Raw genomic sequence first — 24,311 nt, 5'->3', positions numbered from 1 at the left:
AACTGGTTGACTCAAAAAGATTTTTTGAATAGCTCAAATCTGAATCTGCAGTGGATCAATGGTGGCAGAAATACTCCATGTCTAGGTTGCGCAATGGTCTCATGTGAAACCGGCACTCAGTCTCAAGTCACTTCCCTATGGGAACATATGACAAACTCAGCAGAACATGAACCTGTAGGGGCTGCTGGCATTGCAGACAGATGAGTATAGGAGATTTTTGTGGCCTCCTTATTTAGCTGGAAAGGTCTCATGCTCTCAGATAACGTTCTAACATCTTTTATCCACTGAATAGAAACTTCTGGATTAAACAAGTTGGGGAGGTGCTAAACTGCAGTGGAAATACAACTCCATCCCCCCAAGAGCAATGTTTGGTTTGGAAGCCGGGATGAGAGGATGGAGTTATAAACAGAACTGGCTGGGAATTTTTCAACAAAATAGGTCTTTCATCTGACACGGTTGATTTATTGAAACCAAAAGTGTTTGCGGAAATATGACGAGGGGTTTAGGCTGGCTCCGCCTGACTCAGGCAAGTGATCTGCTGCTTCCTTTCCATCTCTTTTGCCCAATGAATATTAAATTACTGATATAAAATGAAATAGCTCCAGCAGGGGAAAGATTCCCCAACCCCTAGAACAACCAACAGTTCTGCTGTTGGGGTGTGTCCATGAGACTTGAGAGGCAAAAGATCAAGTATTCCTTCAAATCAGGCAGAACAGAAGGCTTTAATCTACATCTCCCATTTCTGTGGGGTAAATCTATTGCTAGCTATTTTGGGACACTGTCACTTTCTGAATTTTATACAACGAAGTTTAAAAGTCCTATTTTTGTTCCAACCTAAACCAAAAAATGTTACAAAACACCAGAACTTTATTTTCTGGCCAGTATTAGTTAGAAAGTTCTTAGCTTTTTTACAATTACATCCAAAAGACAATCAAGTCAATATGATTTCCATTTCAGCTTCATAAATAAGAGAATAGGATTCCTCAGGGTCTTGGTTTGGCAAGGTTTAAAGGACTTAGAGAAGTTTGTTGCTTCTTTCAGTATTAGGCTCCAAATGTTATTATTGTATAACTTCAATGAACACTGTTCTATTTAAACAGAATTAGGCTACCTATTTTCCTTGTTTCACATCTACCAAAATAATCTGTATTGATGTTGAAAGACAAGTCTCTTGAAATGCAAATTTCCTTCATAAACAACAAAATCTTCTTCCTAACTTTTGTGAGCAAGGGGCACTCAGAAGCACTGAGTTACTTCAAAGGAAGCTGGCCTTAAGTAACTTACCTGACCTGTTTCTTCAAACCTCTTCCTATCTGCACTGTCAATGACATAGATCTGAAAAAAGAAATTACAGGAAAAGTTACTCTTCCCAGAAGATACTCTTCCACAGTAGCATGTGCTTAAGTGAGTTGGACCTACTAATTACACTTTTGGGCACAAAGATCCTTGCTATTATTTGCAGCAAATGTTGACAAAACTTCATGATGTTCTGAAAGGAGAGGAACCACCTCTTTTAATGCCGGGGGAGTGGACAGCCATGTGGGTAGAATCAGAAAGGAGCTGGCAGCAGTACTGGAGATGCTGTCACCATCACCATAGTGTATTATCTGAAGAGAACAGGAGACTGTTGGTATTGTTTCAAACTTATTGTTACAAGCTGAAGCTGAGCATAGAAGGGCAAAACCTGGGAAGCCAGACATGGCCTTTCACCCCAGCAAAGTGTACAAACACTGACCTGGTGTGACTGTGCCGTGCTGCCCTCTAGCATCACCTCCTCAATAAGCCACTAAGGCACACAGTGGCACTCAGGGGACACATGAATGCGTTGGAGACATTGAGTTTGTCTCCATCAGGCAATCCTACTGTAGCCTCTTGGAGAGGGTGGTTGGGTATGAGGGCTGGATTTAGCCTGCAAGACTCCATCTTCAGCTGCCATCTAAAAAAATGGGGAACCTCAGTACAACATGCAGGCAGGAATAGACTGGTATCCCTTTTTCATTGCTTGATACATGAAGGTTTTTGAAGAAGGATGCTGGGATAGCAGACAGGGACAGGACTGGTAACAAACACTGAGCATTTTGCTTCCAGTTGCTGCCATTCCCCATCAGTAGTGATTGAAGCTGCTAGCATGTCATCTGCATGCTCTTTGGTGGCTTACAGGGAGCAAGTGTCAGCCTGGTTTTCAGGGAATAGATGAGCACAGCACCCTGCCATCATGATAAATGGCATCCTTGTAGGCAGTCTCAGCATAAGACTCCATGCTTCCAGAATAATTTTGATCAAATAGTAGAAGGAGGGAAGATCTCTAACAGCAATATCTATTAAACTATAGGCACTATCTTAATGAGCAGCATTTGAGTTGTTTGAAATGGGACCAAACATGCAGCAGGAAAATCTGTATGCGAGGCCTGAGGAGGTAACCCAGCAACCTCCCAGCCGCTCTGCCGATCACTTGGGGGCTGATGTGCACTGACAGAGGCTGGGGGACACGCGGCAGGGCTGGCCGCAGCTGCGTGGGGATGCGTCACCGGAGCACACACCCGGTGCCACGTGATGGGGACCAGCCCGTGGGCATGACACACAGGCCTCTCCCTGCAATGTGATCCCAGGCACGTGCACCAATACTGGATCAGCTACACACGTCCTCCCCGTCCTACCAAGCATCCACCCCTATGCATCCCATTTAGGGTAGGAAACACAGAGCAAAAGAAAGGAAGAAGCTGCAGGGATGGCAGCTGTATTCTGGGGCAATACTGGACTGTCATCTGTCCTCCCTCGGGACATCTCTGGGGAAGTCCACAACACATGAATGCAATGGTCGAGCGCTGCTTGTGAACTGAAAGGCGGCACTTTCCATATTACGGTGCTTCTCTAACTGGGAAGGAATAGCTCTGGGTCCCATCCAGCCAGGCTTTCTCCTGCTCCACTCATTCCTCACTAGGGAGCTGTTTTGCAAGATGAGAACTAGAGACAACAGTGCTTGGGGCAAAAGCCACAAAAGCACAGCACAGAGAAAGCAAAGTATGTGCCGAGTGCCTACTTCCAAACCAGCAAGCGCTGTGCCAAATAGCTGCAGGTGCCTGTCTGAATATGCAATCAGCCAGATATCCACACCTTATTTGCCTGCGTTAAGCTTCCAAATATCACAGGTGTGTGATGCAAGATCAAGCTCTCATTCAAAGGCACCTGCATGGATTTGAATTTGTAATTACTTCCTGCTTTTTAATACTCTTTAGAGGGTCCTTTCTGTTTTATGCAATGCAGTTTAGGGGAAGAGAGAAGCAGGGGGTCCTGGGAACTGTAGTGTATCTCATGTCCAACTTCCTTTTATGGCCAAGGCCACACAAGAGCCTGTTTTTGCCTGTGGCAGTTGGTAACATAGTTTACCAATTTGAACACCGTGTTGGAGAATGGTGATTTGAGAAAGAAATTCCTGTAAAGCTGGGTACCTCCTTTGAGAAACAAGCCAAAACACAACCTGGAATAAATGGGTTGGGCAGAAATTGCAGGTGGTGGGACTAGATGAAGAAATAACATAAATTGGCTCAATTTATAAATGCACAATCTGCACCAGGTTTGTCAGAGGGTAAAACTACTGGCTGAAACAGGGGTAAGGACTGGCAGAAGACAGAGTGAGCCATCAGCACATACGTGATCTCAGTTTTGGTGTGTATGGAAATAGCAAAGCACTAGCTCAACATGCCAACATCTCCCAGTTTGGAACTGGGTGTCAGTATTAAGTGCAGTTAGGGGAACTCAAGTCCATCTGTGCACCAGCTATTTGTATTCACACTGCTGCTTCCCCCAAAATGATTCAGCCTCTATCCACCCATTTTTCTTACTCATATGAAAAGAAGGGGTTTCTCTGTACATTGCTTTAACTGGGGTGAGAGAGCGGTAGGGAAAACAACTGCTTTCATCTCCTTCAGTCTTCAAATTCACCTGTATTTCTGCATCTCCCATGCAGCACACACTAGGAAGGGTGGAAGCCCACAGGCCAGTGTAGCTCATTGTCTTTGCCAGCAGAGTCTTCCAGATATTGTTTTGTGGTTGCACAGCCTCTGCAGCCTGAGCACCTGCCACAGCAGGCAGAGATCCCAACACTGCTGCTTTGCAGGGCTGACCTTGATCTACACACTTACTGCCTCCCCACCACCCACAGCACTAGAGCCTGGGCTCAGTGGGCACAGACACCTCACAGCCACACCATCTCTGTCCTCAATAGCCACAGAGGAGCACAGTGTGTGACCTGCTCGTTTCTCAAACCCAGATCATACCCCATGGAAAATCTCACAGTTCCTCTTTGCAAAAGCAATCAACCAGGTTTATGCGGTGGTGGCTGTCCTTGAACTTTAGAGTCCAAATTAAGGCTCAAAAACAAAGATTGGCAAAAGAGAGTATCAAGGGTTTATTAGTCACATTTAAATAACAGCTTCATTTGGACAATGTTTTCTAAGCCTGCAGGCACAGCCAGGCCTTTCAGCAACTGGACACGAGCCTTGGTGAACAGAGTCCTATTCCTAGTTCACTGATCCTTCCATGCAAGTGCACTGAAGCTCCTGATACATTAGTGAGTATGTGTGTGACAGGAGGGAGGAATGGCATCTTTCTGAGAGAGCTTCCCACTTTCCCATGGGAGTCAGCAGACCTTGGCTTTTCTCTGTTCCCACAGGCAATACTGCCTGGGGCAGAGAGAGGCCTGCAGCCCCCAGTATGCCTTCATCCTGGCATATGTGGCTGCATGCTAGAGGTGATCTTTGAAACTAGCCAAGACAGCACCTGAAGGGTCCCAGAGCAATCTTCTCTGGCATGGAAAAACAAAGGTCCTGCACTGTAAATATAATGTAGCTAATCGTAAGGTAAATACAGCTAAGTTGTCAAAACCATTAAAAGACAGTCTTATGATTAAAGGAGAAAAAGAAAAGACAAGGGGTTTCTCTGTGTCCCTCACTCAGAAACTTTCCCATCTGATGCCAGACAGAGCATTTAATTCTTATTCCTCAGTTTCTCCATCTATAAAACAAGGGCACCATACTGACCTACCTCTACAAATGATGCTTAAGTCACATGACAGGCCTTCAGAGTCTCCAGTGAAAGGAGCTATAGATGGGTAAAGTACACGTTATTAATGTTCTTTCATTTGAAAGAGACTGAGATGAGAGGAAAGGAACTGGCTATAAACAGCACCATCCTGTGAAAGTAAAAACATGCAACTGAATGATTTCTGCAAACATAACTGTATTTTTCTTACTGCACTCAACCAATCTTGCCATTTAGCTCAGAATAACTTCTGTTACAATGGCAATGGTGTTGCTGAGGGCTGGGACATTACATTACTTGTTTCTGAATTTCTGGCTGAGACCTTGGAAAGCCATTGCATGAACACAGCATTCAGCTGCAGCCAATACTCACAAGGATATCAGTGTTTTCAAAATAGTTCCTCCAGTATGGTCTGATCTTCCTCTGTCCGCCTATGTCCCATACGTTCAGTTTGAAGCCTTGAGACTGTACACTTTTGATGTTGAAGCCCTGGAAAGAGCAGAAACAAAGCCACATAGAGCATAAACCAGAATGGCTGGAGCATATTCGTAGCCAGACATGAACACCTTATATATCCCATGCCTCCAATGTGCAGTGAGGTGGGCTGGGCAGCCACTAAGATGGATCAGCTGTGGGACAGGCACCAGCAAAAGCAGCTGCCAAACCATCAGTTTGTCAGTGTTCTTGGGTCAAGGGTTGATGCTGTCATGCCTATGGAGACATATGATGCAGTTAGTGCCCTGAGAGAGCTCAGCAGGGTGGGTGCAGGAAGAGGTGGGAGAGCTGCAGATAAGGAGAAAACAAGGGCAGTGTGAGAAGCAAGATTGAGCTTGTGAAAGCTGAGTAGACAGTCACAACTAATATGAAGCCAGAGGTCTCAGCTCAATTCGACACGACACAGCTAATGCTGGGCTTAAAAGAGCAACAGCTGCACGTCTGAAGGGTCCATTTCATCAATTAGAGCACCAACTGAAAGTGCATTCAAGTAGAAAAACAGGATGTGGTGTGGGCTGGCAACACGCTGCCACACCACCCAGGGGACCAAGGCTTGGAATTAGGGTGCCAGGCCTGGGAGCTTTGGGAGGCAGCTACAGGGTGGGGGGAAGCATCTCCCATAGCTCTCTAGCAACCTCCTCTGGAGCAATGCTGCAGTGCTTCTGACGGGAGCCATCCCTCTCCTCCAACCCCAAAGCTCAACAAAAGGGCATGAGAGACATTAGAGAGGAGAAGTGGTATATGCAGAACCCTTGGAGCTGGTTGGGTGAAAGATGTAAACAGATAAGGGTTTGTCCAGTGCTGCAGCATCCACTCTACATGTCCCTGTTTGGCAAGGACAACAGGAACAAAGTCTCATCCATGCAACTGTAGCATGTCTCAAAAGCCTTTTGCAGAACTCCACAGCACTCATCCACTTTTGCACTACCTGACCAATCTGGCCTGAAGCTCTCTGGCTCCTTCAGGAAGTCTCCTCTTAGGCAGAAAGGACACAAACTTAATGGTGCACCAGGCTCCAGTTGCTCCCCCTTTTACTGAAAGACTGATGAATCATGAGTGCTTTATATAATGTGGCAGGTGGCACCACAGTAACTGCCTCAAGAAGAAAAGGCCTTCCTCACCTGTGTTGGGGTGATGTGGCTGATGTCCTCTGATGCCAGCTGTTTCAGGAGTGTGGTCTTGCCTGCATTATCCAGTCCCAAGAGGAGGATTCTCACCTCCTGGTCTGGGGTGCTTTTTAGTTTGCGCAGGATTGACAGTAAACCCTAAATGCACAAGAGAGACCACAGCTGTTATTTCCCCACCCCAGCCCTCATCCCCCACAGTGCTATGCTCTCCTCCCTTGAAATAGATTCTGTCTGGTGGTGGGTCCCAAGACACCCCGAATACTTTTCTGCAGTCCCTATTCCCATTTCATTTCCTACTCCTCCCTTTGCCCCTATTTTCTTCCATCTTAGAGTATCAACAAGGTCTCAGACAGCACAAATGCCACACAGTGGGGTGCACTGCTGGCTGCACTGCTCTTGTCACACAGCTGCTTGGCATTCCCCGTGCCAGGGAGACAGTGCCTATGCATACCCTGTGCAGAAGCTGCAGAGCACATCCTTGCCAGCTTTTCATTACCTTTATCAGAGGGAAAACACCATTAATTTGATCTGCCTCCTAGGTAACTGCAGGTTACGATGTACGTGACATTGGTTCTTCTCATAGTAACTACTCTGATCATCTCAAACCCCGTTTATCTGTCTAAAACATGCTGAACCCAGGGGGCATGTGCAGTTCTGAGTCTCAGGATGTAGCACTTAACAACTACCTCAGATTACCACACATCCTCACTAAGAAAAGCACAGTGGATTCCAGTCATTACCCAGGCTCAGCTCTCTGAGCTGACAGTATCACTCAGGATTAGGAAACAGAATATGCAGGTCACCTCATTTACAAACATGCACCTTACAGCAGCACACCCAAGCTTTTGTCAGTGCTACCAGTCAGAGACCAGCACCTGTCTAAAATGGCTGGAAAAATATTCTGGATCCTGGCACATAACCAAAAGATGCAAATCATCCCGCTTCCACCTGCACAGGACCAGGCTGTGACACCAGGAACACCTCGGTGTTTTCGGCACGCTGCCACACTACTCTGCAGCCCCTGTATGTCAGGGACTCCTCCTCAGAGCCCAAGAAGCACACACACCACACTGAGACCCTGCCTGTGGACACAGGTGCTCTTGCTACTAATTCACGTGAGAAAATCCAGGAAAGAAATACACCTACAGCCCCTTCTGAAGCCCTCAGTCCTCAGCCCTCATCTCTCCCAGACAATTCCCTTGTTGAAGCCCACTAAAACCAAGAGCCAGGAAGAAAGTTCAAATATCAGCAGAAACCGGAGCCCATGGGGCCCATACGTCGAGCCTTTTTGTTCTCCCAATAGCAAAATTGAGAAAATGCTTCTTGTCAACCTGCAAGGGTGTAATCAGTTAAATGTCTTGAAGTGCTTTGTTGCTATGAGGAACTAAACCCTCTAAATATTCCTGCTGAGAGCCAAGGACTATTTGAGCCTTGAAGGTTGCTCCTGATCCCCTCCAGATCGCGGCAATCAGAAACTTGTCCTCAGGATAAAGAGCTGCACGTTGCAGTACAACCGTCACCGCTGCAACGCATCCCCTGTCTCCAGCAGTGTCCTCCTGCCCACTCCCAACCTCAGCCATTCTGCAAATGCTGCTTCTGACTGCTCACCTCCCTGCTCCCAGGTGGGAGTGCTTTGGGAAGGACTTGGCACTACAGGCTGTGAAGCTAGAGCTTTTAGTAACGCTCAGAGATAAAAATGCATATGACATCTGATCCACCCCTGTAAGCATTTTTGATTTCAGTGTAATTTAATGGGTTTCTGTTAAATTAAGAGCTACAGCTCAAAATACATGTGTGATGTGTAAGAAACAGGGAGAAGAGAAGGAACTTAGTAAAACTGGGTTCGAAAGGTCTCTGTAGAAAGCTGCAGGATTGCCACTGTTGCTGTGCTTCTAAAAAGCACTGTGGAAAGCTGAGGTTCAGAAATTCAGAGCTTGTGCAAGCAACAGCAAAACTGCAGTCTTACTGCCCAATAAGCAGGCTGAAGGTATCACCTATTTCATAGGTGATAGGCAGGTAAAAAACTGGGAATCCAGGCCCTGCTCAAGAGCTGTGAATTAGAAATGGGCTCTGCTTGGTAGAGGGTGCCATGCCTGCCCAGTACAGGCACTGGCACAGGCACAGTAAATCCCCAAATAGCTTTTAGTTGAAGTGTAAAGGCCTGTAACACCACGTGCAGGGCCCTGAGGGCCAGATGCTCACAGCTGGCTCTCACCCATGGGCCCATGGCTAATGAATTTGAAGGGCTGTGTTCAGTGCAGCCAGTCACTGCAAGCCCTGCCAGCCCAACAGCTCATCTCCCTGGCCACAGTGCCCAAGCCATGTTCTGCCCCAATGATGGTCTGCACCTCCACACGTCTGAGGAAAGAGAAAAGGAATAGCAAAAATACTTCTAATGGTTACTTGTTTATATGCATGTCCTTAGTGCCCTTGACATCATTAAAAAGCACAAGTTTTATCTGCATGACTAGCAACACATTTTCTTTTCACTGGCCATCAAATTTACAGTTGTGTTTGCTGGCTTGTAAATCTGTGGATTTATGCTCAGTGTGGACAGACTCCACAGGAGCAGGAACTCTAAAATTCACACATTCTCCTTCCTTTATAGGGAAACACTGAATTTCCCATTCTTATGGGCCTGACCCAAAGCCAATGTACATCAGCAAAAGCACTACTGCCGACTTTGGAGAGCTCTGAATCAGGCCCTATTATTTTAGTTTATTGCTCACAGTTAAAAAAAGAAGCTGTTGAAATGCTAATCCTATTCACAGCTCCACTTGCTAAGAGCAGAGCAGTGTATCCCAGAGCAGATCAGGATTAGGTGCCTTTATATTTCAGAATTCAACTCCAAAATACTGAGCGCAAAGAAATGTATTACAAAGTATTGCTTATCTACCACGGAGGAATTCTCAAGGGTCGGGAAGAGGAACAGTTGTAAATGTTAATAGAGCTTCTCCCATCGTAGATGGATGCTATTTCTGGGCCAGTATGACAGCCTATGAGAAAACGATCAGCATCGTTCCATATTCTACTCAAGTGACACTGCTGCATGGCTGATCACAGGATTATCGGGGGTAGCCAATAGAAGAGAAGATATATATAGAAATAAAAGTATTCTCTAAGGTATAAAGTAAGCTGATTTAAAAGGCCGGAAGACAAGCAAGACAACATAGAGATGTGGACTTTATTTCAGTAGCTGCCAGCATAGGTTACATGGTCTGTATATACAACTTAAATCAAGAGCCAAATAATAGTATTGGTTCCTGTGACTGTTACTATTTTGTAAATAGTATTTAAAACTTGAATCCAGCATTCTCCCTGTAGTTAGAAAATATTTAAAACTAAGGAAAGCCATGTCCAGGTGCATTTCCCAATTTTTTCTTTTTAATTTTTTTTTTATTGGTCTTGTGAGCACACTGGCTAGAAAGACAGAAGGCATTTCCTGACAGCTTAGTAGGCTGGAAAAAATAACTCAGCAGAGTTCCCTGCTGCATGCCACCACAATGTGGAACAAGCAGCCCCTGTTGCACACACACTGATGGACAAGCACTCCTCTGCTGGCAAACACAATGCTGAAACTAACGGGCTGAGGAGAGTCAGAAAGCAATGCCTTGTTATTGATGGGACCTGTCAGGTAGAAAGCCATGAAATAGGAAGATCTGGTGCAAAGAGGATGCACAGAAGCAACAGAGGAGGAGCAGATTTTTGAAGCAGGGCAGGTAAGAAATGTCTCATGCTGGGACTTAGCCAGTAGTGAGAAGGGAAGATTCCCAGGATGCCTGCATAGGAGCCAGGCCAGTGGCACTTGCTCACTGGAGTGTCCAGGGTGAGAAGCAGGATAAGTCTTAAGCAGGCCAGGGTTGATGTGAGCTAGCTGAGGAGCCGCAGAGATGTCTCACAGGAGTGTAAGGGCAGCGTGTCAGCTGCACAAAACTAAGCAGACTGCGGCATCTGTAACAGAGAAGGGAACTGCAGATGCTGCTCAGATAATGAACAGCACAGCATGGCAGCGTGTGCAGCCTTTGGAGAAGGGCAGCCAGACAGAGCAACTCAAGGCTGTGCACAGTCAGCCAGTATCTGCTTCTTGATCACCTCTGGGTTAAGCAAACTATGTCTTATATCAGATTGGCTTGTTTAAAAACATCTTTGTCCTTGGTGGAGAGGGTTTTCTTTACAAGCACCATGAGGAGACAGACTGATGGGGTCAGCAATGAGGAGACTATTTTCCAGACAGTGAGCGGGGACATGCAATAAAGAAAAAGAGACTCCTGACAATTACTATGAAATCAGAGTGGGGCATTAAATTTGAAGACGCAACTAAATGGGTAAGAGCACTCATAAACACATTGAGCATGAAAGCAAAGCTAACCATCTTATTAGCATCCTTCAGAAAACAGGGATGTGTGGTTTTATGAAAGTATATCATTGCTAGGTTTAAAATACCCACCAAATTATCAAAGGACTTTCAAATATAGCTGCATGCAGTAATCCTATTCTCTCTCTCAAAAAAAAATCCTACATATATAAAAATACAGTGACATTTATAGTCCTAGCTAAGGGTTTTGTGGGTTTATTCATGCTGTATATGGGTCTCTTGAACTAGTTGATGCATGTAACTACATCCTGTACCACAGGAGCCACTGAAAGGAAGATTCACTTTACAGGCCAAAGCAAAAATTGGTTTGGGACAAACAGAGCATTGAGATAATCTGTTTAAATATTGTATCAGATTGGCAATATAAAGCCATAATGGAAAGAACAATTCTCCCTTGTATTGAGGGCTGGATACACTGGGCATGGATAAAAAGCGTGGCCCGCAAGCTGCTGCAAAGTACGGTTGATTCTTATTAGGAAAGAGAAGTCAATGTATTCTGTTTAACTTTATTAGCCACAAGCCTCAGATAATGAATTTAAAATAAAGCCACCCTCAGTCACCACCAATTGCTTATCTACTAGATGTGGACATTTAGGTAGAATCAATTCACTTCACCAAGATGCAATAGAGCCACAAAGCTCAGCAGCTCAGCCTGCCATTACGACCACATCTTTCCCATGTCTACGCCCCTGCAGAGATGCCCTCTTTCCCGCTACTGCAACCACAAGTCACTTAATCCTCAAGACTCATCTCAGCCAAGCACATTTGCCATTGAAATGACAACTCCTGTCTCCGTACAGCTCCCCAGCACTGCTGAGCTCTATTCACAAACTTCTGTGACTCTCCTACAACCGTGGGAGAAACTTCACAAAATATCCATAAAACCAGCCCATGATTCGTCTGCTAATTCCTTCTCTGCCACACCTACAATCCTTGGTGAGGTTTAGGCAGCAAACATATCAAGTTCAAACCTGTCTTGGATTCTACTTATTCGTATCAGTTGGTTATCTCTCACCCCAGACAGATCATATTTCCATGGCATGGGAGCACCTCCATGCTCTGCTGGCACAGCACCTAGCACAGCTCTGGGCACCAATTTATTTACTTTCTATTCAGCAATATGGTAGCAGTTCACCATTTTTGAAGTGTAAGTTAAAGACAGAGGGTACACGTGACGATTTCAGAAAGTCACGCAGGAGGAGCTGACACAGGGAAGGACGAGGGGCTTAGCTGAGCCAAATATCTTGCCTTGCACAGTGGATATATGAGGCTACATTTGTCATCCAGGGTGCAATCCTGCACAGACAGAGCTGGAGGAGGGGAGTCCATCCTGACAACTGCACTGATTAGCTGGTGTCCTGAAGAATGACGTCTGATTACCTTTATCTTCGGCTGCAGAACTGCAAATGTCACTAATGGTCATAAAATCATCCAGTCTTTTTCAAAATACAACTGATGTAAATTAATCTATTGAGCACAGTTTATTCAATACTTCTTACTCTGGCAAAACTCCCAAAAAATCATTTGCTTACTGCATGTCTCCACCATATGGTGTCATTCAATGCAGACTTTCTTTCCTGCATTGAAATCCAAAATTTAATGGAGTCGAGTCACCTACAGAGTTTTTCCAGCTCAAACCTACTAATGTAGTTTTCTGTTAAAGAGGTCACACAGCACTTTCCAGTTCGATACATAAGCCAATACCAGCATGAATCCTCTTTTCATAATTAAAATCAAACTCCTCTGGTTTCAGCAGGTTTGAAAGAAGTATTTTGCCCTGTGCAGAGAAGAGCCAATGCCTATCACTGGACAATGTCAGCAGTCTCTGTCTGGTTTCATAACTTCAAAGTCTTGGCCAGTGACTGGTATTCTCTCCTATCTGCAGGTGATTTCTCATATCATCTTCTCAGCAATCAGTAAAATAAACCAAAAAACATGACATTGAACTGTACTGAAAACTGAAGTAGTGAGACACTTATAATCCTTGAAAGCATTTTTAATGGAACCGTTTTAAATAGAGCCTTACTGCCACGGAACAAGGCACAAAATAAAGTCTTTCTAAGTATGAGGTATGCCTAGAGCAGGCAAGACATAGATGCTGGTTTTCCTAGAAACATGGACTCAAGACCAGAAGAAAGATGCCTGACTATGCATTTAGCTATGCTGGTATTTTATCCTTTTCACCAGATGTGCCTTATGTCAGCTAGGTACTCTGTGACTCAGTTTTCTCAACTATAAAACAGGGCCACACTTTGACTAATCTGGTTTTGACACAATGATGTCATCTTCAATCAATGGTTTTAGAAAAACACTGGCCATCCTCTGGCCCCAGCATCTATCAATAACATACCATGTCTCTTGGTAAAAATTGTTATTACAGTGACAATAGGAAGCATTATTGTGACGAGGAAGCCACAAGCTCTGCTTTTCACAGCATTTCCTAAGCTTTGGAAAGCAGCATATCCTTTCGTGTAGCAGCCTCCCTTCGTCCTTGCCACGCACCCACTGCAGATGCTGCTTAATGGTGCCAAAGACTTTCAGCACTACACATCTCTCATGCTTTGCAGTTTTATGGCTCATCTTTCCCTCCGTGCTCCAACTACAACCTTCCACCACCCCTGCCCCACAGCTGTGAGAAATCCTAGTATGCTCTGCAGAAGAAGACACTGCCCCTCTGTACTTACTCACTTGGATGAACACTGAAATAACTTAAACCTCAGCATTAACCCTCTTATCACTGGAGCTGGAGCAAGCAGTCATCGAGGGGAGTTTAAGTGCTTCTCAGTGCAGTCAGGACATGGCAGGAACGTGCTCATGGGCAGCTACCATGGCTCAGATGACAAGCAGTAAATTGTTACATCAAGCTGTCTGGATGATTTCTGACTGCTGACCCATACCCTCAGGCTGCCATAGCTGCTTTGGATGTATTTGCTGTTGTTTTGGAGTTTCTACCACAAATGATTATTCTGTTTTACTGAAAGTTGAGAATCTGGAGAAATAGTGCATTGCTCTCCAGTCCTCTGTCCAGTCCAGCCAGCACACCAGGAACCCCAAAGTGCCACCCACCCTAGAGCCTTGAGAGGCTACAATTCAAAAAACAACTCCAAGAAATGGAAAATAGACAAAGAGGCAGTAAAATGTTGTATCAAATAACATGAACACTGGTGAACACCCAGTTACCCTCTCTGCACACAAAGCACCTGGATAAGAGCAGCCAGATCCCAGACTACACCAGCTTATCAGGACATCATAAGGCAGAAGAGTAGATCTGGCAGCTGCAAGCCAAATGTGTCCCACAAAGCACTGCACTGCTGGAGGCAGCTGCCCTCATCTTTACAGCAGATGTCCATCCTGTGATGGCTTTGGTGCCTGGTGTGACATGTCCCATCACCAACTCATCTAAAATAGAGAAGATCCCATAGGCTTTATCTCAATCTTCTTCTCTATGACCCAGCAGGTAGGGATGCAGCCAGAATTAACCCAGTGAAGATAAGAAGCTGCCTTTGGTGCTCTTGCTTACACCTCCTCCCATGCATGAATCCTGCTACTTGCATGAATCCAACTTATGTCCAGAGGGCTCCTGGACAAAATAAGGCTTTGCCCTTGGGAAAGCTCCTTCCCCATCACTATTGCCTTCTGCTTGTGCTCTCTCTTCATGCAGCATCCTCACGAGTGGCTCCACATCCATAGCAGCTCTCTCTCACCACCCCTCACCCATAGTTCCAACCCCTCCTTCTAGTCCTCACTGCACTTTGCCAGCATCCCACTTGTCCCACCCCAACTACTTTGGCATTTAAACCCAAATTGTTTCCAACACCTGGATGACCCTGGTCTATCATCCAACCTTCTTCCAACCTCAATTTAGACTGCACTACACCCTCACCACCTCACCTGTTTCCCAGCATTGCCCTCCACCCGAAACACACAGTTTTTTCCTTCAAACTGTGCTACTACCACTCAAAACAATTTATTTCTCTTGTCCAACACTTCTTTTCTCCCTGGGATCTTTCTGTCTCTCATCAACATCAAAACTCCACTTCCAGTCTTTCCCACAGTTTATTCTTATTTCTTCTTTTGAACCCATACTGTCCCTCATCTTGCCAGCCCATGACAGAAAACCCCAGAACACGCAACATCCCAGCAAACTATCCTAGCCAGCCAAACATTGACTGGGTTTTCCCACTGACTCACCAGACTGTCCATCCCATCCAACTGGCAGTTTTCTCTCAGTCCCTGAGCACTTTGTCCTGGCCATTTCTGAACACCTAACCCCTTCATCCAGTCTCTCTCTGCCATGACTGAATTCCCCTTCTCAGGCTGTGTATTAAAAACCAACCCTTCCACCTCAGCAAGCTGTCTTCTAGCTCCCTCAATTTCTATAGCCAGGATTCAAGTCCCAGGATGGCCTCCTCCCATCTTGGCTGGGTTGCCCAGTGTCCCTTTAGAGTCACAGCTGCTCCCAGACTCTTCACAGGCAATCTCTGAGCACTGCCTTCCATCCTTGCCAGGCTCTTCCATTGCTCGTTCCCTCCTCAGGCCACTGCCATCCTGGTCCCCAGCCCTCCCAAGCACCCACCCCTCCATCACACCTTCTACACCTTGACTAAATCAACTCCAGGCATGCTGATTCCATCCCAACAAAGAGGCCCATAGCATCCTCCTGGCCTCTGTCTAGACGTGATTCACAAAATCAATTAGATTGTAAAACACCTCTGAGATCACCAAGTCCAACCTATGACCGAACACTTACATGTCAACTAGAGCATGGCACCAAGTGCCATGTACAACCTTTCCAATCTTTCCCTAAACATCTCCATGGATGGTGATTAAACCACCTCCCTGACCAGTCCTTTACAATGTCCAATCACCCCTTCTGTGAAGAAATTCTTCCTAATGTCCAGTCTGAGTCTCCCCTAGCACAGCTGGAGGCTATTTCCTCCTGTCCTGTCACTTGGGTCACTTCTACCTGGGAGAAGAGGCTGATCCTCACCTGTCTATGACCTCCCTTCAGGTAGCTGAAGAGTGATAAGATCACCCCGAGTTTCTTCCTCGTCAGACTACACAATCCCAGCTCCTTCAGCCACTCTTCACAGGACTTGTGCTACTGGCCCTTCACCAGTTCTGTTGCATTTTTTAGCACTCAACATTACGTCTGTGTGCTGCCAGGGCCCCAACCCCAGCCAGGGTCTTCCACAGCTGGAGGCCCCAAACTTGCACTGTTCCCATCCCTTTGTATGGGTGCCTGAACCCGCACAGCCCCAGGCCCCCATGCCTGACTGGATGCCCCAGGTGGGCACTCGGACCCCAGGCTGGCCAGACTCCCTGGGTGGGTGTCACAGGGTGGGTCAGGCTGCAAGGGACCACAGTCAGTCATCTGCTCCAACCTCCCACTCAGGCGGGGTCATCCTTGAGCACGTGGCACAGGATCGTGTCCAGATGGTTCTGGCATATCTCCACTGAGGGAGATTCCACAAACTTTCTGTGCAATCTGTTCCAGTGTGTGGTCACCCGCACAGCAAAGTTCTTATTGTGTTCAGGTGGAACTTCCTGTGCATCAGTTTCTGTCCGTTGCCTCTTACTCTACTGCCCGACAGCACCAAGCAGAGCCGGGCTCGGCCGCCCTGGTCCCATCGCCTTAGCACCCCCTCTCGTGGCCCAAGGCCTGGCCGTGCCTGCCACGAGCCCGGCCGGGCCCGACAGACCCTCCGGCCCCCATCACCCCACGCTCCGCGGGGGGATCATCCGCGGCCCCAGGCGCCCCCGGCCGCGCTGGCCCCGGCCCTCACCTCACCCCGCCGCGCTGGCCCCGGCCCCGGCCCCGGCCCCGCTCGCCCCCGCCCCGCTCACCATCCTCGGCGCGGCCCGGGGTTACCATGGGCAACTGCGTCACACCCACCCCGCGCGCCGACGTGCCCGCGCCGGGGGAGGGGCCAGCGACGGCCCCCACCCACAAACGGCGCATGCGTACGAGGACGGCCCTGCCGGGAGAGGTGGGCGCGGCCGCTCGGGGCTCTGTGATTGGCTGAGGGCGGCCACGCGTCGGAGCGCGGGGGCGGTGAGCGACTCGTGGGCGGGAGGCGGGAGAGGGGCCTGGGACCGCAGGTGGGGACACGTGGGGACGCGATGGGGCCGGGCCGGGCCGGGCCGGGCTGGGGCGGGGATGTGCGGTGCCGAGCCGAGCCGTGCCGTGCCGTGCCGATCCGAACCGAGCTGAGCCGACATGAGCCGTGATCCAGCCACGCTGGAGGTGTACCGGGGCTGTGCCATACCGGGCCGAGCCTGGCGTTTGCCGAGCTGTGCTGTGCCTTACAGAGAAGGGCAAGGAAATTGGCGAAGGGTCTGGAGCTCAAGTCTTATGAGGAGTGGCTGAGGGAGCTGGGAGCGTTTAACCTGGAGAAGAGGCTCAGGGAGACATCGCTGTCTACAGCTACCTTTGAAATGAGGTTGTAGCTAGGTGGGAGTGGGCCCCTTCTCCCAGGCAACCAATGACAGGACGAGAGGATATTAGTCTGAAGCTGTGCCTGGGGAGGTTCAGGTTGGACATTAGTAAGAATTTCTTTACAGAAGCGTGATTAGATAGTGGAAAGGACTGCCGAGGGAGATGGTGGAGTTTCCCTGGAGGTGTTTAAGGAAAGACTGAACATGGCACTTGGCTAGGGTTAGGCACTAGGTTAGCCATGCTGTAGTGACATGACATGGTGATGTTTGGTCATAGGCTGGGCTCAGATGATCTCAGAAGTATTTTCCCGCCTAATTCATTCTGTGATTCTGTGCTGTGCAACCGTGGGCATGTGGTGCAGCACCCCGGGGAGCATGCAGGGCAGTGCCATGGCAGTGCAGAGCAGCATTAGGGATGTGCAGGACGGTGCTGTGGAGGGCACAGCACAGTGTGCGTGTGCTGTGCACACTCGGGGGGTGCAGAGTAGTGCCCCTGTAGGAGAGCCTGCAGGGCAGCCTTGTGGACAGTTGAGCTGGGCCCTACAGTGCTGTACAGCACCATACCCCCCCAAGGAGGGGGGTGCGAAGTGCTATGGGGTGCAGCACAAGTGGGGTGACCCCAGGCAAGCAGGGTGATGTGTGAAGGAGTGGCCTGACTGCAGTGTTCTGCTGACAGCAGGAGTGCAGGGGCCTCCTGGGCTCAGGGCTGCTGAAAGTCCAGTTGTCCTGTTAAACATAAACCTGCCATGGCTCTCACCCAGCTGACTGCTCCTGTGGCCGTGGCAGGCATGCACTCAATGAGCAAGCAAGGCAGGATCCTACTGAGCGGCCTTTTCCCCTGCCCAGACCTACACCAAGATGGCCACAGTTTCCCTTAGCTTCAACATCGACTCCCCACGCTGGGACCAGAGCACCTTTGTGGGGCGCCTGAAGCACTTCCTCAACATCACCGACCCTCGGACAGTGCTGGTGCCAGAGGAGGAGCTGGACCAGGCCAAGGCCCTGGTGGAGGGCTGCAGGTGAGGGGCAGGGATACAGATGGGGGAGGTGCCGTCCCTGTGTTCATGGCCATCCCAACCACTGTGCAGTGTTGCAGGGGGATGGAGGCAGTCATTCTCAAGCAGGTATGCTGTGATGTAACGTCTGTTGGAGGTAGTTTTGGGGGGGTTTCCCAGGCTTCTCCCAGGAGCCTCAAGCCGTGACATGCATCCTTCTCTGGAGATGTTTCCTCTGCCTTTCATGTGGTGCCCAGAGCTCTGTGCCTCAGCAATGCTGGGTGCTGGCGGGCCTGTGCAACTTCCCCTGATGGGCTTTGGGTTTGCAGGGCTGGGCTGGTGCCACCAGGAAGCAGCCAGGAGCAGCTGCTCTATGCCAAGAAGTTGTACGACTCAGCCTTCCACCCTGACAGCGGTGAGAAGATGAACCTCATTGGGAGGATGTCCTTCCAGGTGCCGGGGGGCATGGCCATCACTGGCTGCATGCTCCAGTTCTATCGGTGAGCTCCTGGGTACACCAGGTTGGGGACACAACCCTGACAGCCCCCAGCCCCTCTCAAGGTCCCCAATGGCCAGAGCACAGCCAGCCTGTCTGGGTGCTGCCCAAGGCATGCCCATGCTGCTGTGTCTGCCTGTGTCCCATGGTCAAGCCCAATGTCTCTGGGGTCTGTCCCCAGCACCCAGCCTGTGGTAGAAGCATCACAGATTCCTCTGACCCGTGGCATGGCTGGGTATGGTCTCACCTCACCCTGAGCTCAGCTGAGATGTTCCCATAGGCCCTGTAATGATTAATGCAACCAAATCCTGCTTGGCTGCTGCTCTTGGTCTGTGGCCCATAGCAGTCTTTGAAACTGAGGACCAAATGTGCCCTTAGGCCAGGCTGCTTCAGCATCCCCAGCCCCTGCTGACAGCTCCCTGCATTTCTCTTCTCTACCCCCCCTGCATTCCAAAACATGCTCCCTGTGTCCCTTCCTGCCCCACGTCATTGTCCCCACATCCTGCCCCACTGCCCCACGTCAGTGTCCCTGAGACACCAGTAGAAACCCAGGCACCCTCATTCCCCTGAGCCTCTTCTGTCCCTATGTGTCCCCTCCTTGCTGCTTGCTTTGACAAAGGCTTATCTCAGCCCAGCAGAGGATGGCTGCCACCCTGCTGAGAGCTGTGTCTCCCACCCCTGCCTAAGTGCCTTGCAGAACTGGGCCCTCCCCTTTCTAAGCTCCCCAGAGCGACCAGAACTCCTGGGATCATTTACCAGCTCTGCCACTGGCTTGTCACTTTGCCACAGTTTCTCAGTTTCCCTTTGGAGACACCATGATGAGTGGATTGCAGGCATCTTGGCTGTCTCCCTGCCAAGTCTGGCCGCAGGCACAGGCCAGGTGTCCCTGACAGCCCTCGGGTGCTCTCCCATCCCTTCCCTCCACAGGACAGTGCCTGCCGTGGTTTTCTGGCAGTGGGTGAACCAGTCCTTCAATGCCTTTGTCAACTACACCAACCGCAACGCTGCCTCCCCCATCTCTCTGAGGTGAGCGGCCCCACAGGATGGAGTGTGTCCATTTGATGCACCCCTGGATGACCTGTAAAGACCCTCTATGCTGTGTCTTGGGCACAGAAGGAACAGGGCTGAGTCAGAGTTGGTGATTCTGTTGTCTCCCTTCTTTGAAATTGCTGTCCAGGCAAATCGGGGTGGCTTATGTCACGGCCACTGGTGCAGCCCTGGCCACCGCAGTGGGACTCAACCTCTACACCAAGGTATGCCAGGCTAGGGCCAGGTGGGGCAGCTGGGCACATCCTGCTCTCCTGTGCTGATGCCAGCCTGTTTCCCACAGCGAGCCCCACCCTTGCTGGCCCGCTGGGTCCCCTTTGCAGCTGTGGCTGCTGCCAACTGTGTCAATATCCCCATGATGCGGCAACAGTAAGTGTCACGTGTGGCTGGGGGGCTTGAGGGACCTAGCTCCCTCCAAAGGCAAGCTGGTGGCAGCCAGGCTCCTGGGCTGCCTGCCCTCCCTGCCTTGGATTCCCCTCTTGGGAGCTGGAGAGAGATGAACTGGGGTCTGTGCATTTGCAGTGCTGTGTCTGTGGTGGAGATGGGTGGGATGGCTCAGCCTCCACCTAGAACAGGAGGGTGATTTTCGGCTGAGGATAGCTGCTCTGGAATCCTTGCTGGAAGATCTCTCAAACCCAAAGATCTCCTGCATGTCGTGGGAGAACCCCAGTCCGTGATATCCTGATGCTGGGACACCCCAGTTGGGGTCCTTGTGGTGACCTGTGCCTGCTGCTCGAGGTTCCCCACAAGTCATGGCACAAGGAGCTCGGGTACTGTGTGAGGGACTGTGCCCTGGTTCGGCTGTGTGTCCAGGCAGTGTCTGTCCCTAGCACGGCCAGATCCTGCTCGCAGCTGTGCCCTGAAGATGGCAGCATCGGCTGGGCTGGGGACCGTGGTGCTCCGGGGTGCTGGGGCCCCGTGCCCTGGGGGCATCCGGGGCTACTGCGTGTAGAGGACTCCCCTGGCACCCCCTCACCCCATTGCTGTGTCTTTATGCTTTCCCGGCCATCCTGTCCTCCACTCACGGCTGCCTGTCCCCTTCAGGGAAATCATCAACGGGATCACAGTGACAGATGAGAACAACAACGAGCTTGGCCGCTCCAGGGTGAGTCTGGGGATGGGGATATGGGTTGGGGCACGGCGCTGCCGGGGCTCACCTGCTGATTTTGCTTGCAGAGGGCAGCAGTGAAGGGCATCGCACAGGTTGTGCTCTCCAGGATCACCATGGCAGCACCAGGCATGAGTGAGTGTGGGGCAGGAGAGTGCACAGCTGAACTGGGGGCTCTCCAGGACCCACCACCTTGCCCTCCCCTGCTTCAGTTTCCCTCATGAAAAAGAGGTGGTCCTGCATCCCAGATGGCATTTGCTCTCCTCATCCGGCCATTCCCATCACAGGTCCCCAAGCCCTAGCCCCCTCCATGCCAAACCACAGCCTGGGAGACAGGGGGTGCTCCTATGGCAGTTTGGCCCCACAAGGATGCATCTCATGCTCTCTGGCCCTAGCCCCTCACCCTGCAGCCTGGCACCCCCTCTGCTCCTGAGACCCTTGACATGCTGCAAGCCCAGAAGGAAGGACAGGAACATGAGGAGCACAGACCATACTGCCCAAGTGATGGATGTGTGGGGGTCTTGTGTCAGGTCCTTGCTGCCAGCAAACACTCAGTAGCCCCCAGCATAACTAGCTGCTTCCATGGCCTCCATGTGGATGGTCCTGCTGGGACAGCCCTGCAGGCTGGCTAGCAGGATAGCTGTTCTGGGATCTGGGCTGACCTTTGCTCTCTGTGCCTAGTTATTTTGCCCATCATCATGGAGCGGCTGGAGAAATTCACCTTCATGCAGGTGAGTGCATGTTTCTCCTGCCAGTTGGTTCTGTGGTGCTCCAGCCCAGCTTCCCTGCTGCTGATATGCTGGGGATCAAATGGGGATTTGCAGAGCCCGGCTTGCTTTGCTCCCTACTTCAGTCATTGATACACCAATGGCTTCTCAAGTGACATGGGAAGCTATGGGAGGGTGGCAGGTTTTGGTGCACACCAGAGGTGTTGGGCATTCAGCCTTATTGAGGGGAGAAGTCTGCCCACCCTGTGAGTGGGTCTTGTGGTGAGGCCAGGGACCCAATTCTGGCTCTTCTCTTGCAGCGGATCCGGGTTCTCCACGGGCCTTTGCAGGTGCTGCTCTGCGGGGGCTTGTAAGTATCTCACTCACCTCAGCTCAATCACCTGTGAGTGCCTGGAGTATGGCTCCAAAGAGATGCTTGAAAAAAATACTTCTTTCCGAGAAGAAATTGCAAAGCTGCTTACCTTTCAGCTTGGACTTTGCCCAGTTGTTGGGAGTCATGGTGTGTGAGCAGCATTTCTTGGGCTGAAATCCCTATGGCTGAAGGGCAGACAGGCTGGGATCCCCAAGACTAATGCTCTGCTCTTTTCTGTCCCACAGCCTCCTCTTCATGGTGCCAGCAGCCTGTGCCCTCTTCCCCCAGCGATGGTACCTCTTCCACTGTTTCCTCCTCCTGCATGGGATCTCGGGAACTTTCCTCTTTCCCTAGTTCCTCTCTGTCCATCCCAGGAGAAGCATGATGGGCACCCACCCTTCAACCCAAGGCAGTGCCTGCCTGCACACACTGGTGCCCGGGGCAGCAGGAAAGCATGTGCCTCCCCTGCTCTGGGAGCTCTGTGCTGGGAGCAACAGGACATCCAGCTCCATGGGCAGCTCTCTGCTTTCCAGCACTGGGAGGGAAGGGTGGTGGGTCTTGCCATGAGCCTGCAAGATCCCTGGGACTGCAGAGGCCTCAAGTGGCAATGGGAAGGGAGGATGGTTTGACTGGTGGTTGAGGAGGAGGATCATGGCTCTCAGTGTGTATCTTCCTCTCCACAGCTCCCTTGCACTGGCTGACCTTGAGGTGGAGCTGCGTGACAGTATCATGGCCAAGCACGGGGACAAAGTGCCATATGTCTATTTTAACAAAGGACTGTGAGTGGAGACTACCTCAGGAGCCATCACACCCCTCTGGCCTCCTGCCACTACTATTCCCATGTCCCCCGAGCAGGGTCAGAGGCACAGTCCAGCCCAGATCTGCGCCCCCACCCAGCACCTTCTCTGCAGCCTTCTTCCACTGTAGAATCAGGATTTGACTCTGTGTCCAGCTTGCAGCACTCTGGCTCATCCTGACCCATGCCCATCTGCTGCTGGCCATGTCTCAGCCTTCTTGTGTCCCTCTTGCCCTGAGGGATGCCTGTGCTTCCTGTGCCTTCCTGTGGCCCAGCCTGTCTGGGCCTCACTGGGTTTGGCCCCATGAGGCATGAGGCTCTCTCCCTTGGGGCTCAGAGAACAGTTCTACCTCCAAACGCAGATATCCTGCCATTGTACCAGCAACCAAACTACATTCCTGCCTTAAACCACCACAGTAGCCTCTTCTCAAGAGATGGATCATGTCTTGGCAGGTGTGAAGGGACCTGTTCTCTCTGCACCATGAGAGTGACAATTCCAAAGTCCAGAGATCAATGCTTGGACTATGCATTCCTTGCTCTCAGATACAGGTTCTATTGACTCTGTGTTTGCCACAAGCCAGGAAATAAATAGCTAGTTGTTTTTAGCTCTGATTTCTTCATTCCTCTGAGCACTGTCACCCTTGTCCTGCATCTCTGGTCCCCACGGTAGAACCATGAAACTGCAGCTTTAGGGGACAATTGGCTCTGTGCCCCCTTTGACATGGGGAAGAAGACAGAAATCACAGAATTGTTAGGGTTGGAAGGACCTCTGGAGGTCATCTATTCCAGCCCCCCTGCTGAGGCAGGGTCATTGGAGCAGGTTACACAGGAATGTATCCAGGTGAGTTTTGAGTTTTTCCAGAGAGGGAGACTCCACAACCTGCCTGGGCAGCCTGTTCCAGTGCTTTGCTATCCTTAATGTGTAAAGAATTTCTTCCTCATGTTGAGGTGGAACTTCTTGTGGTTTAGTTTATGGCCATTGTTCCTTGTCCTGTCGCTGGGCCCCACTGAAAAGAGCCTGGCACCATGCCCTTGGCACCTGCCTTTGAGACATTTATATGCATAGATGAGATCCCTCTCAGTCTTCTCTTTTCTAGACTGAATAGACCTGGCTCTCACAGTCTCTCCTCATAAGAGATGCTCCAAATCCCTCATCATCTTTGTGGCCCTCTGTTGAACACTCTCCAGTAGCTTGTCTCTTTCTTGTCACAGAGCTGTCAAGGCATTCACTCAGGCTCTGAATTCACTCAGTGCTGATGCACTGCAAACAGCAGAGGAAGGTTGAAAAATAAATGTGGTGATTTTTAAAAACCA

General features: G+C 49.9%; 2 protein-coding genes across 3 annotated transcripts in view; one reads left to right on the top strand and one right to left on the bottom strand.

Moving 5' to 3' along the window:
* Positions 1–16,972, bottom strand: part of ARL3 (ADP ribosylation factor like GTPase 3) — a 26,630-nt gene extending 9,658 nt beyond the window's left edge. Inside the window, exons 1-4 of the mRNA XM_053948548.1 lie at positions 16,885–16,972; positions 6,657–6,800; positions 5,413–5,529; positions 1,285–1,335 (exon numbers count right to left, since the gene is read on the bottom strand). Coding sequence (XP_053804523.1) covers positions 1,285–1,335; positions 5,413–5,529; positions 6,657–6,800; positions 16,885–16,887 — 315 coding nt within the window. The 5' untranslated portion in view covers positions 16,888–16,972. The remainder of the gene's footprint in view (positions 1–1,284; positions 1,336–5,412; positions 5,530–6,656; positions 6,801–16,884) is intronic.
* Positions 16,911–24,311, top strand: SFXN2 (sideroflexin 2). Of its 2 annotated transcripts, none has more exons than XM_053948546.1 (12): positions 16,911–17,027; positions 18,322–18,494; positions 18,800–18,970; positions 19,894–19,992; positions 20,144–20,219; positions 20,297–20,382; positions 21,058–21,118; positions 21,190–21,256; positions 21,803–21,852; positions 22,149–22,198; positions 22,447–22,494; positions 22,885–24,311. In XM_053948546.1, exons 1-12 carry the CDS (start codon positions 16,911–16,913, stop codon positions 22,982–22,984), a joined length of 1,098 nt encoding a protein of 365 aa, XP_053804521.1. In that variant the 3' UTR covers positions 22,985–24,311. The 2 variants fall into 2 exon arrangements, with proteins under 2 accessions (XP_053804521.1, XP_053804522.1); XM_053948547.1 differs by lacking the exon at positions 16,911–17,027 and adding an exon at positions 17,097–17,139.

Source organism: Vidua chalybeata, chromosome 8 (assembly GCF_026979565.1).
Source record: "Vidua chalybeata isolate OUT-0048 chromosome 8, bVidCha1 merged haplotype, whole genome shotgun sequence".
Taxonomy (NCBI): Eukaryota; Metazoa; Chordata; class Aves; order Passeriformes; family Viduidae; genus Vidua; species Vidua chalybeata.
Note: the sequence above shows the minus strand (reverse complement) of the source record. Positions and strands in the feature narration are given on the sequence as shown.

Excerpts from the sequence above, each read along its gene's own strand:
- SFXN2 (XM_053948546.1), top strand. The coding sequence starts at position 16,911 with ATGGGCAACTGCGTCACACCCACCCCGCGCGCCGACGTGCCCGCGCCG. Across the intron at positions 19,993-20,143 it reads GCCTCCCCCATCTCTCTGAG|GCAAATCGGGGTGGCTTATG; the intron begins GTGAGCGGCCCC and ends ATTGCTGTCCAG. Across the intron at positions 22,495-22,884 it reads GCCCTCTTCCCCCAGCGATG|CTCCCTTGCACTGGCTGACC; the intron begins GTACCTCTTCCA and ends TCCTCTCCACAG.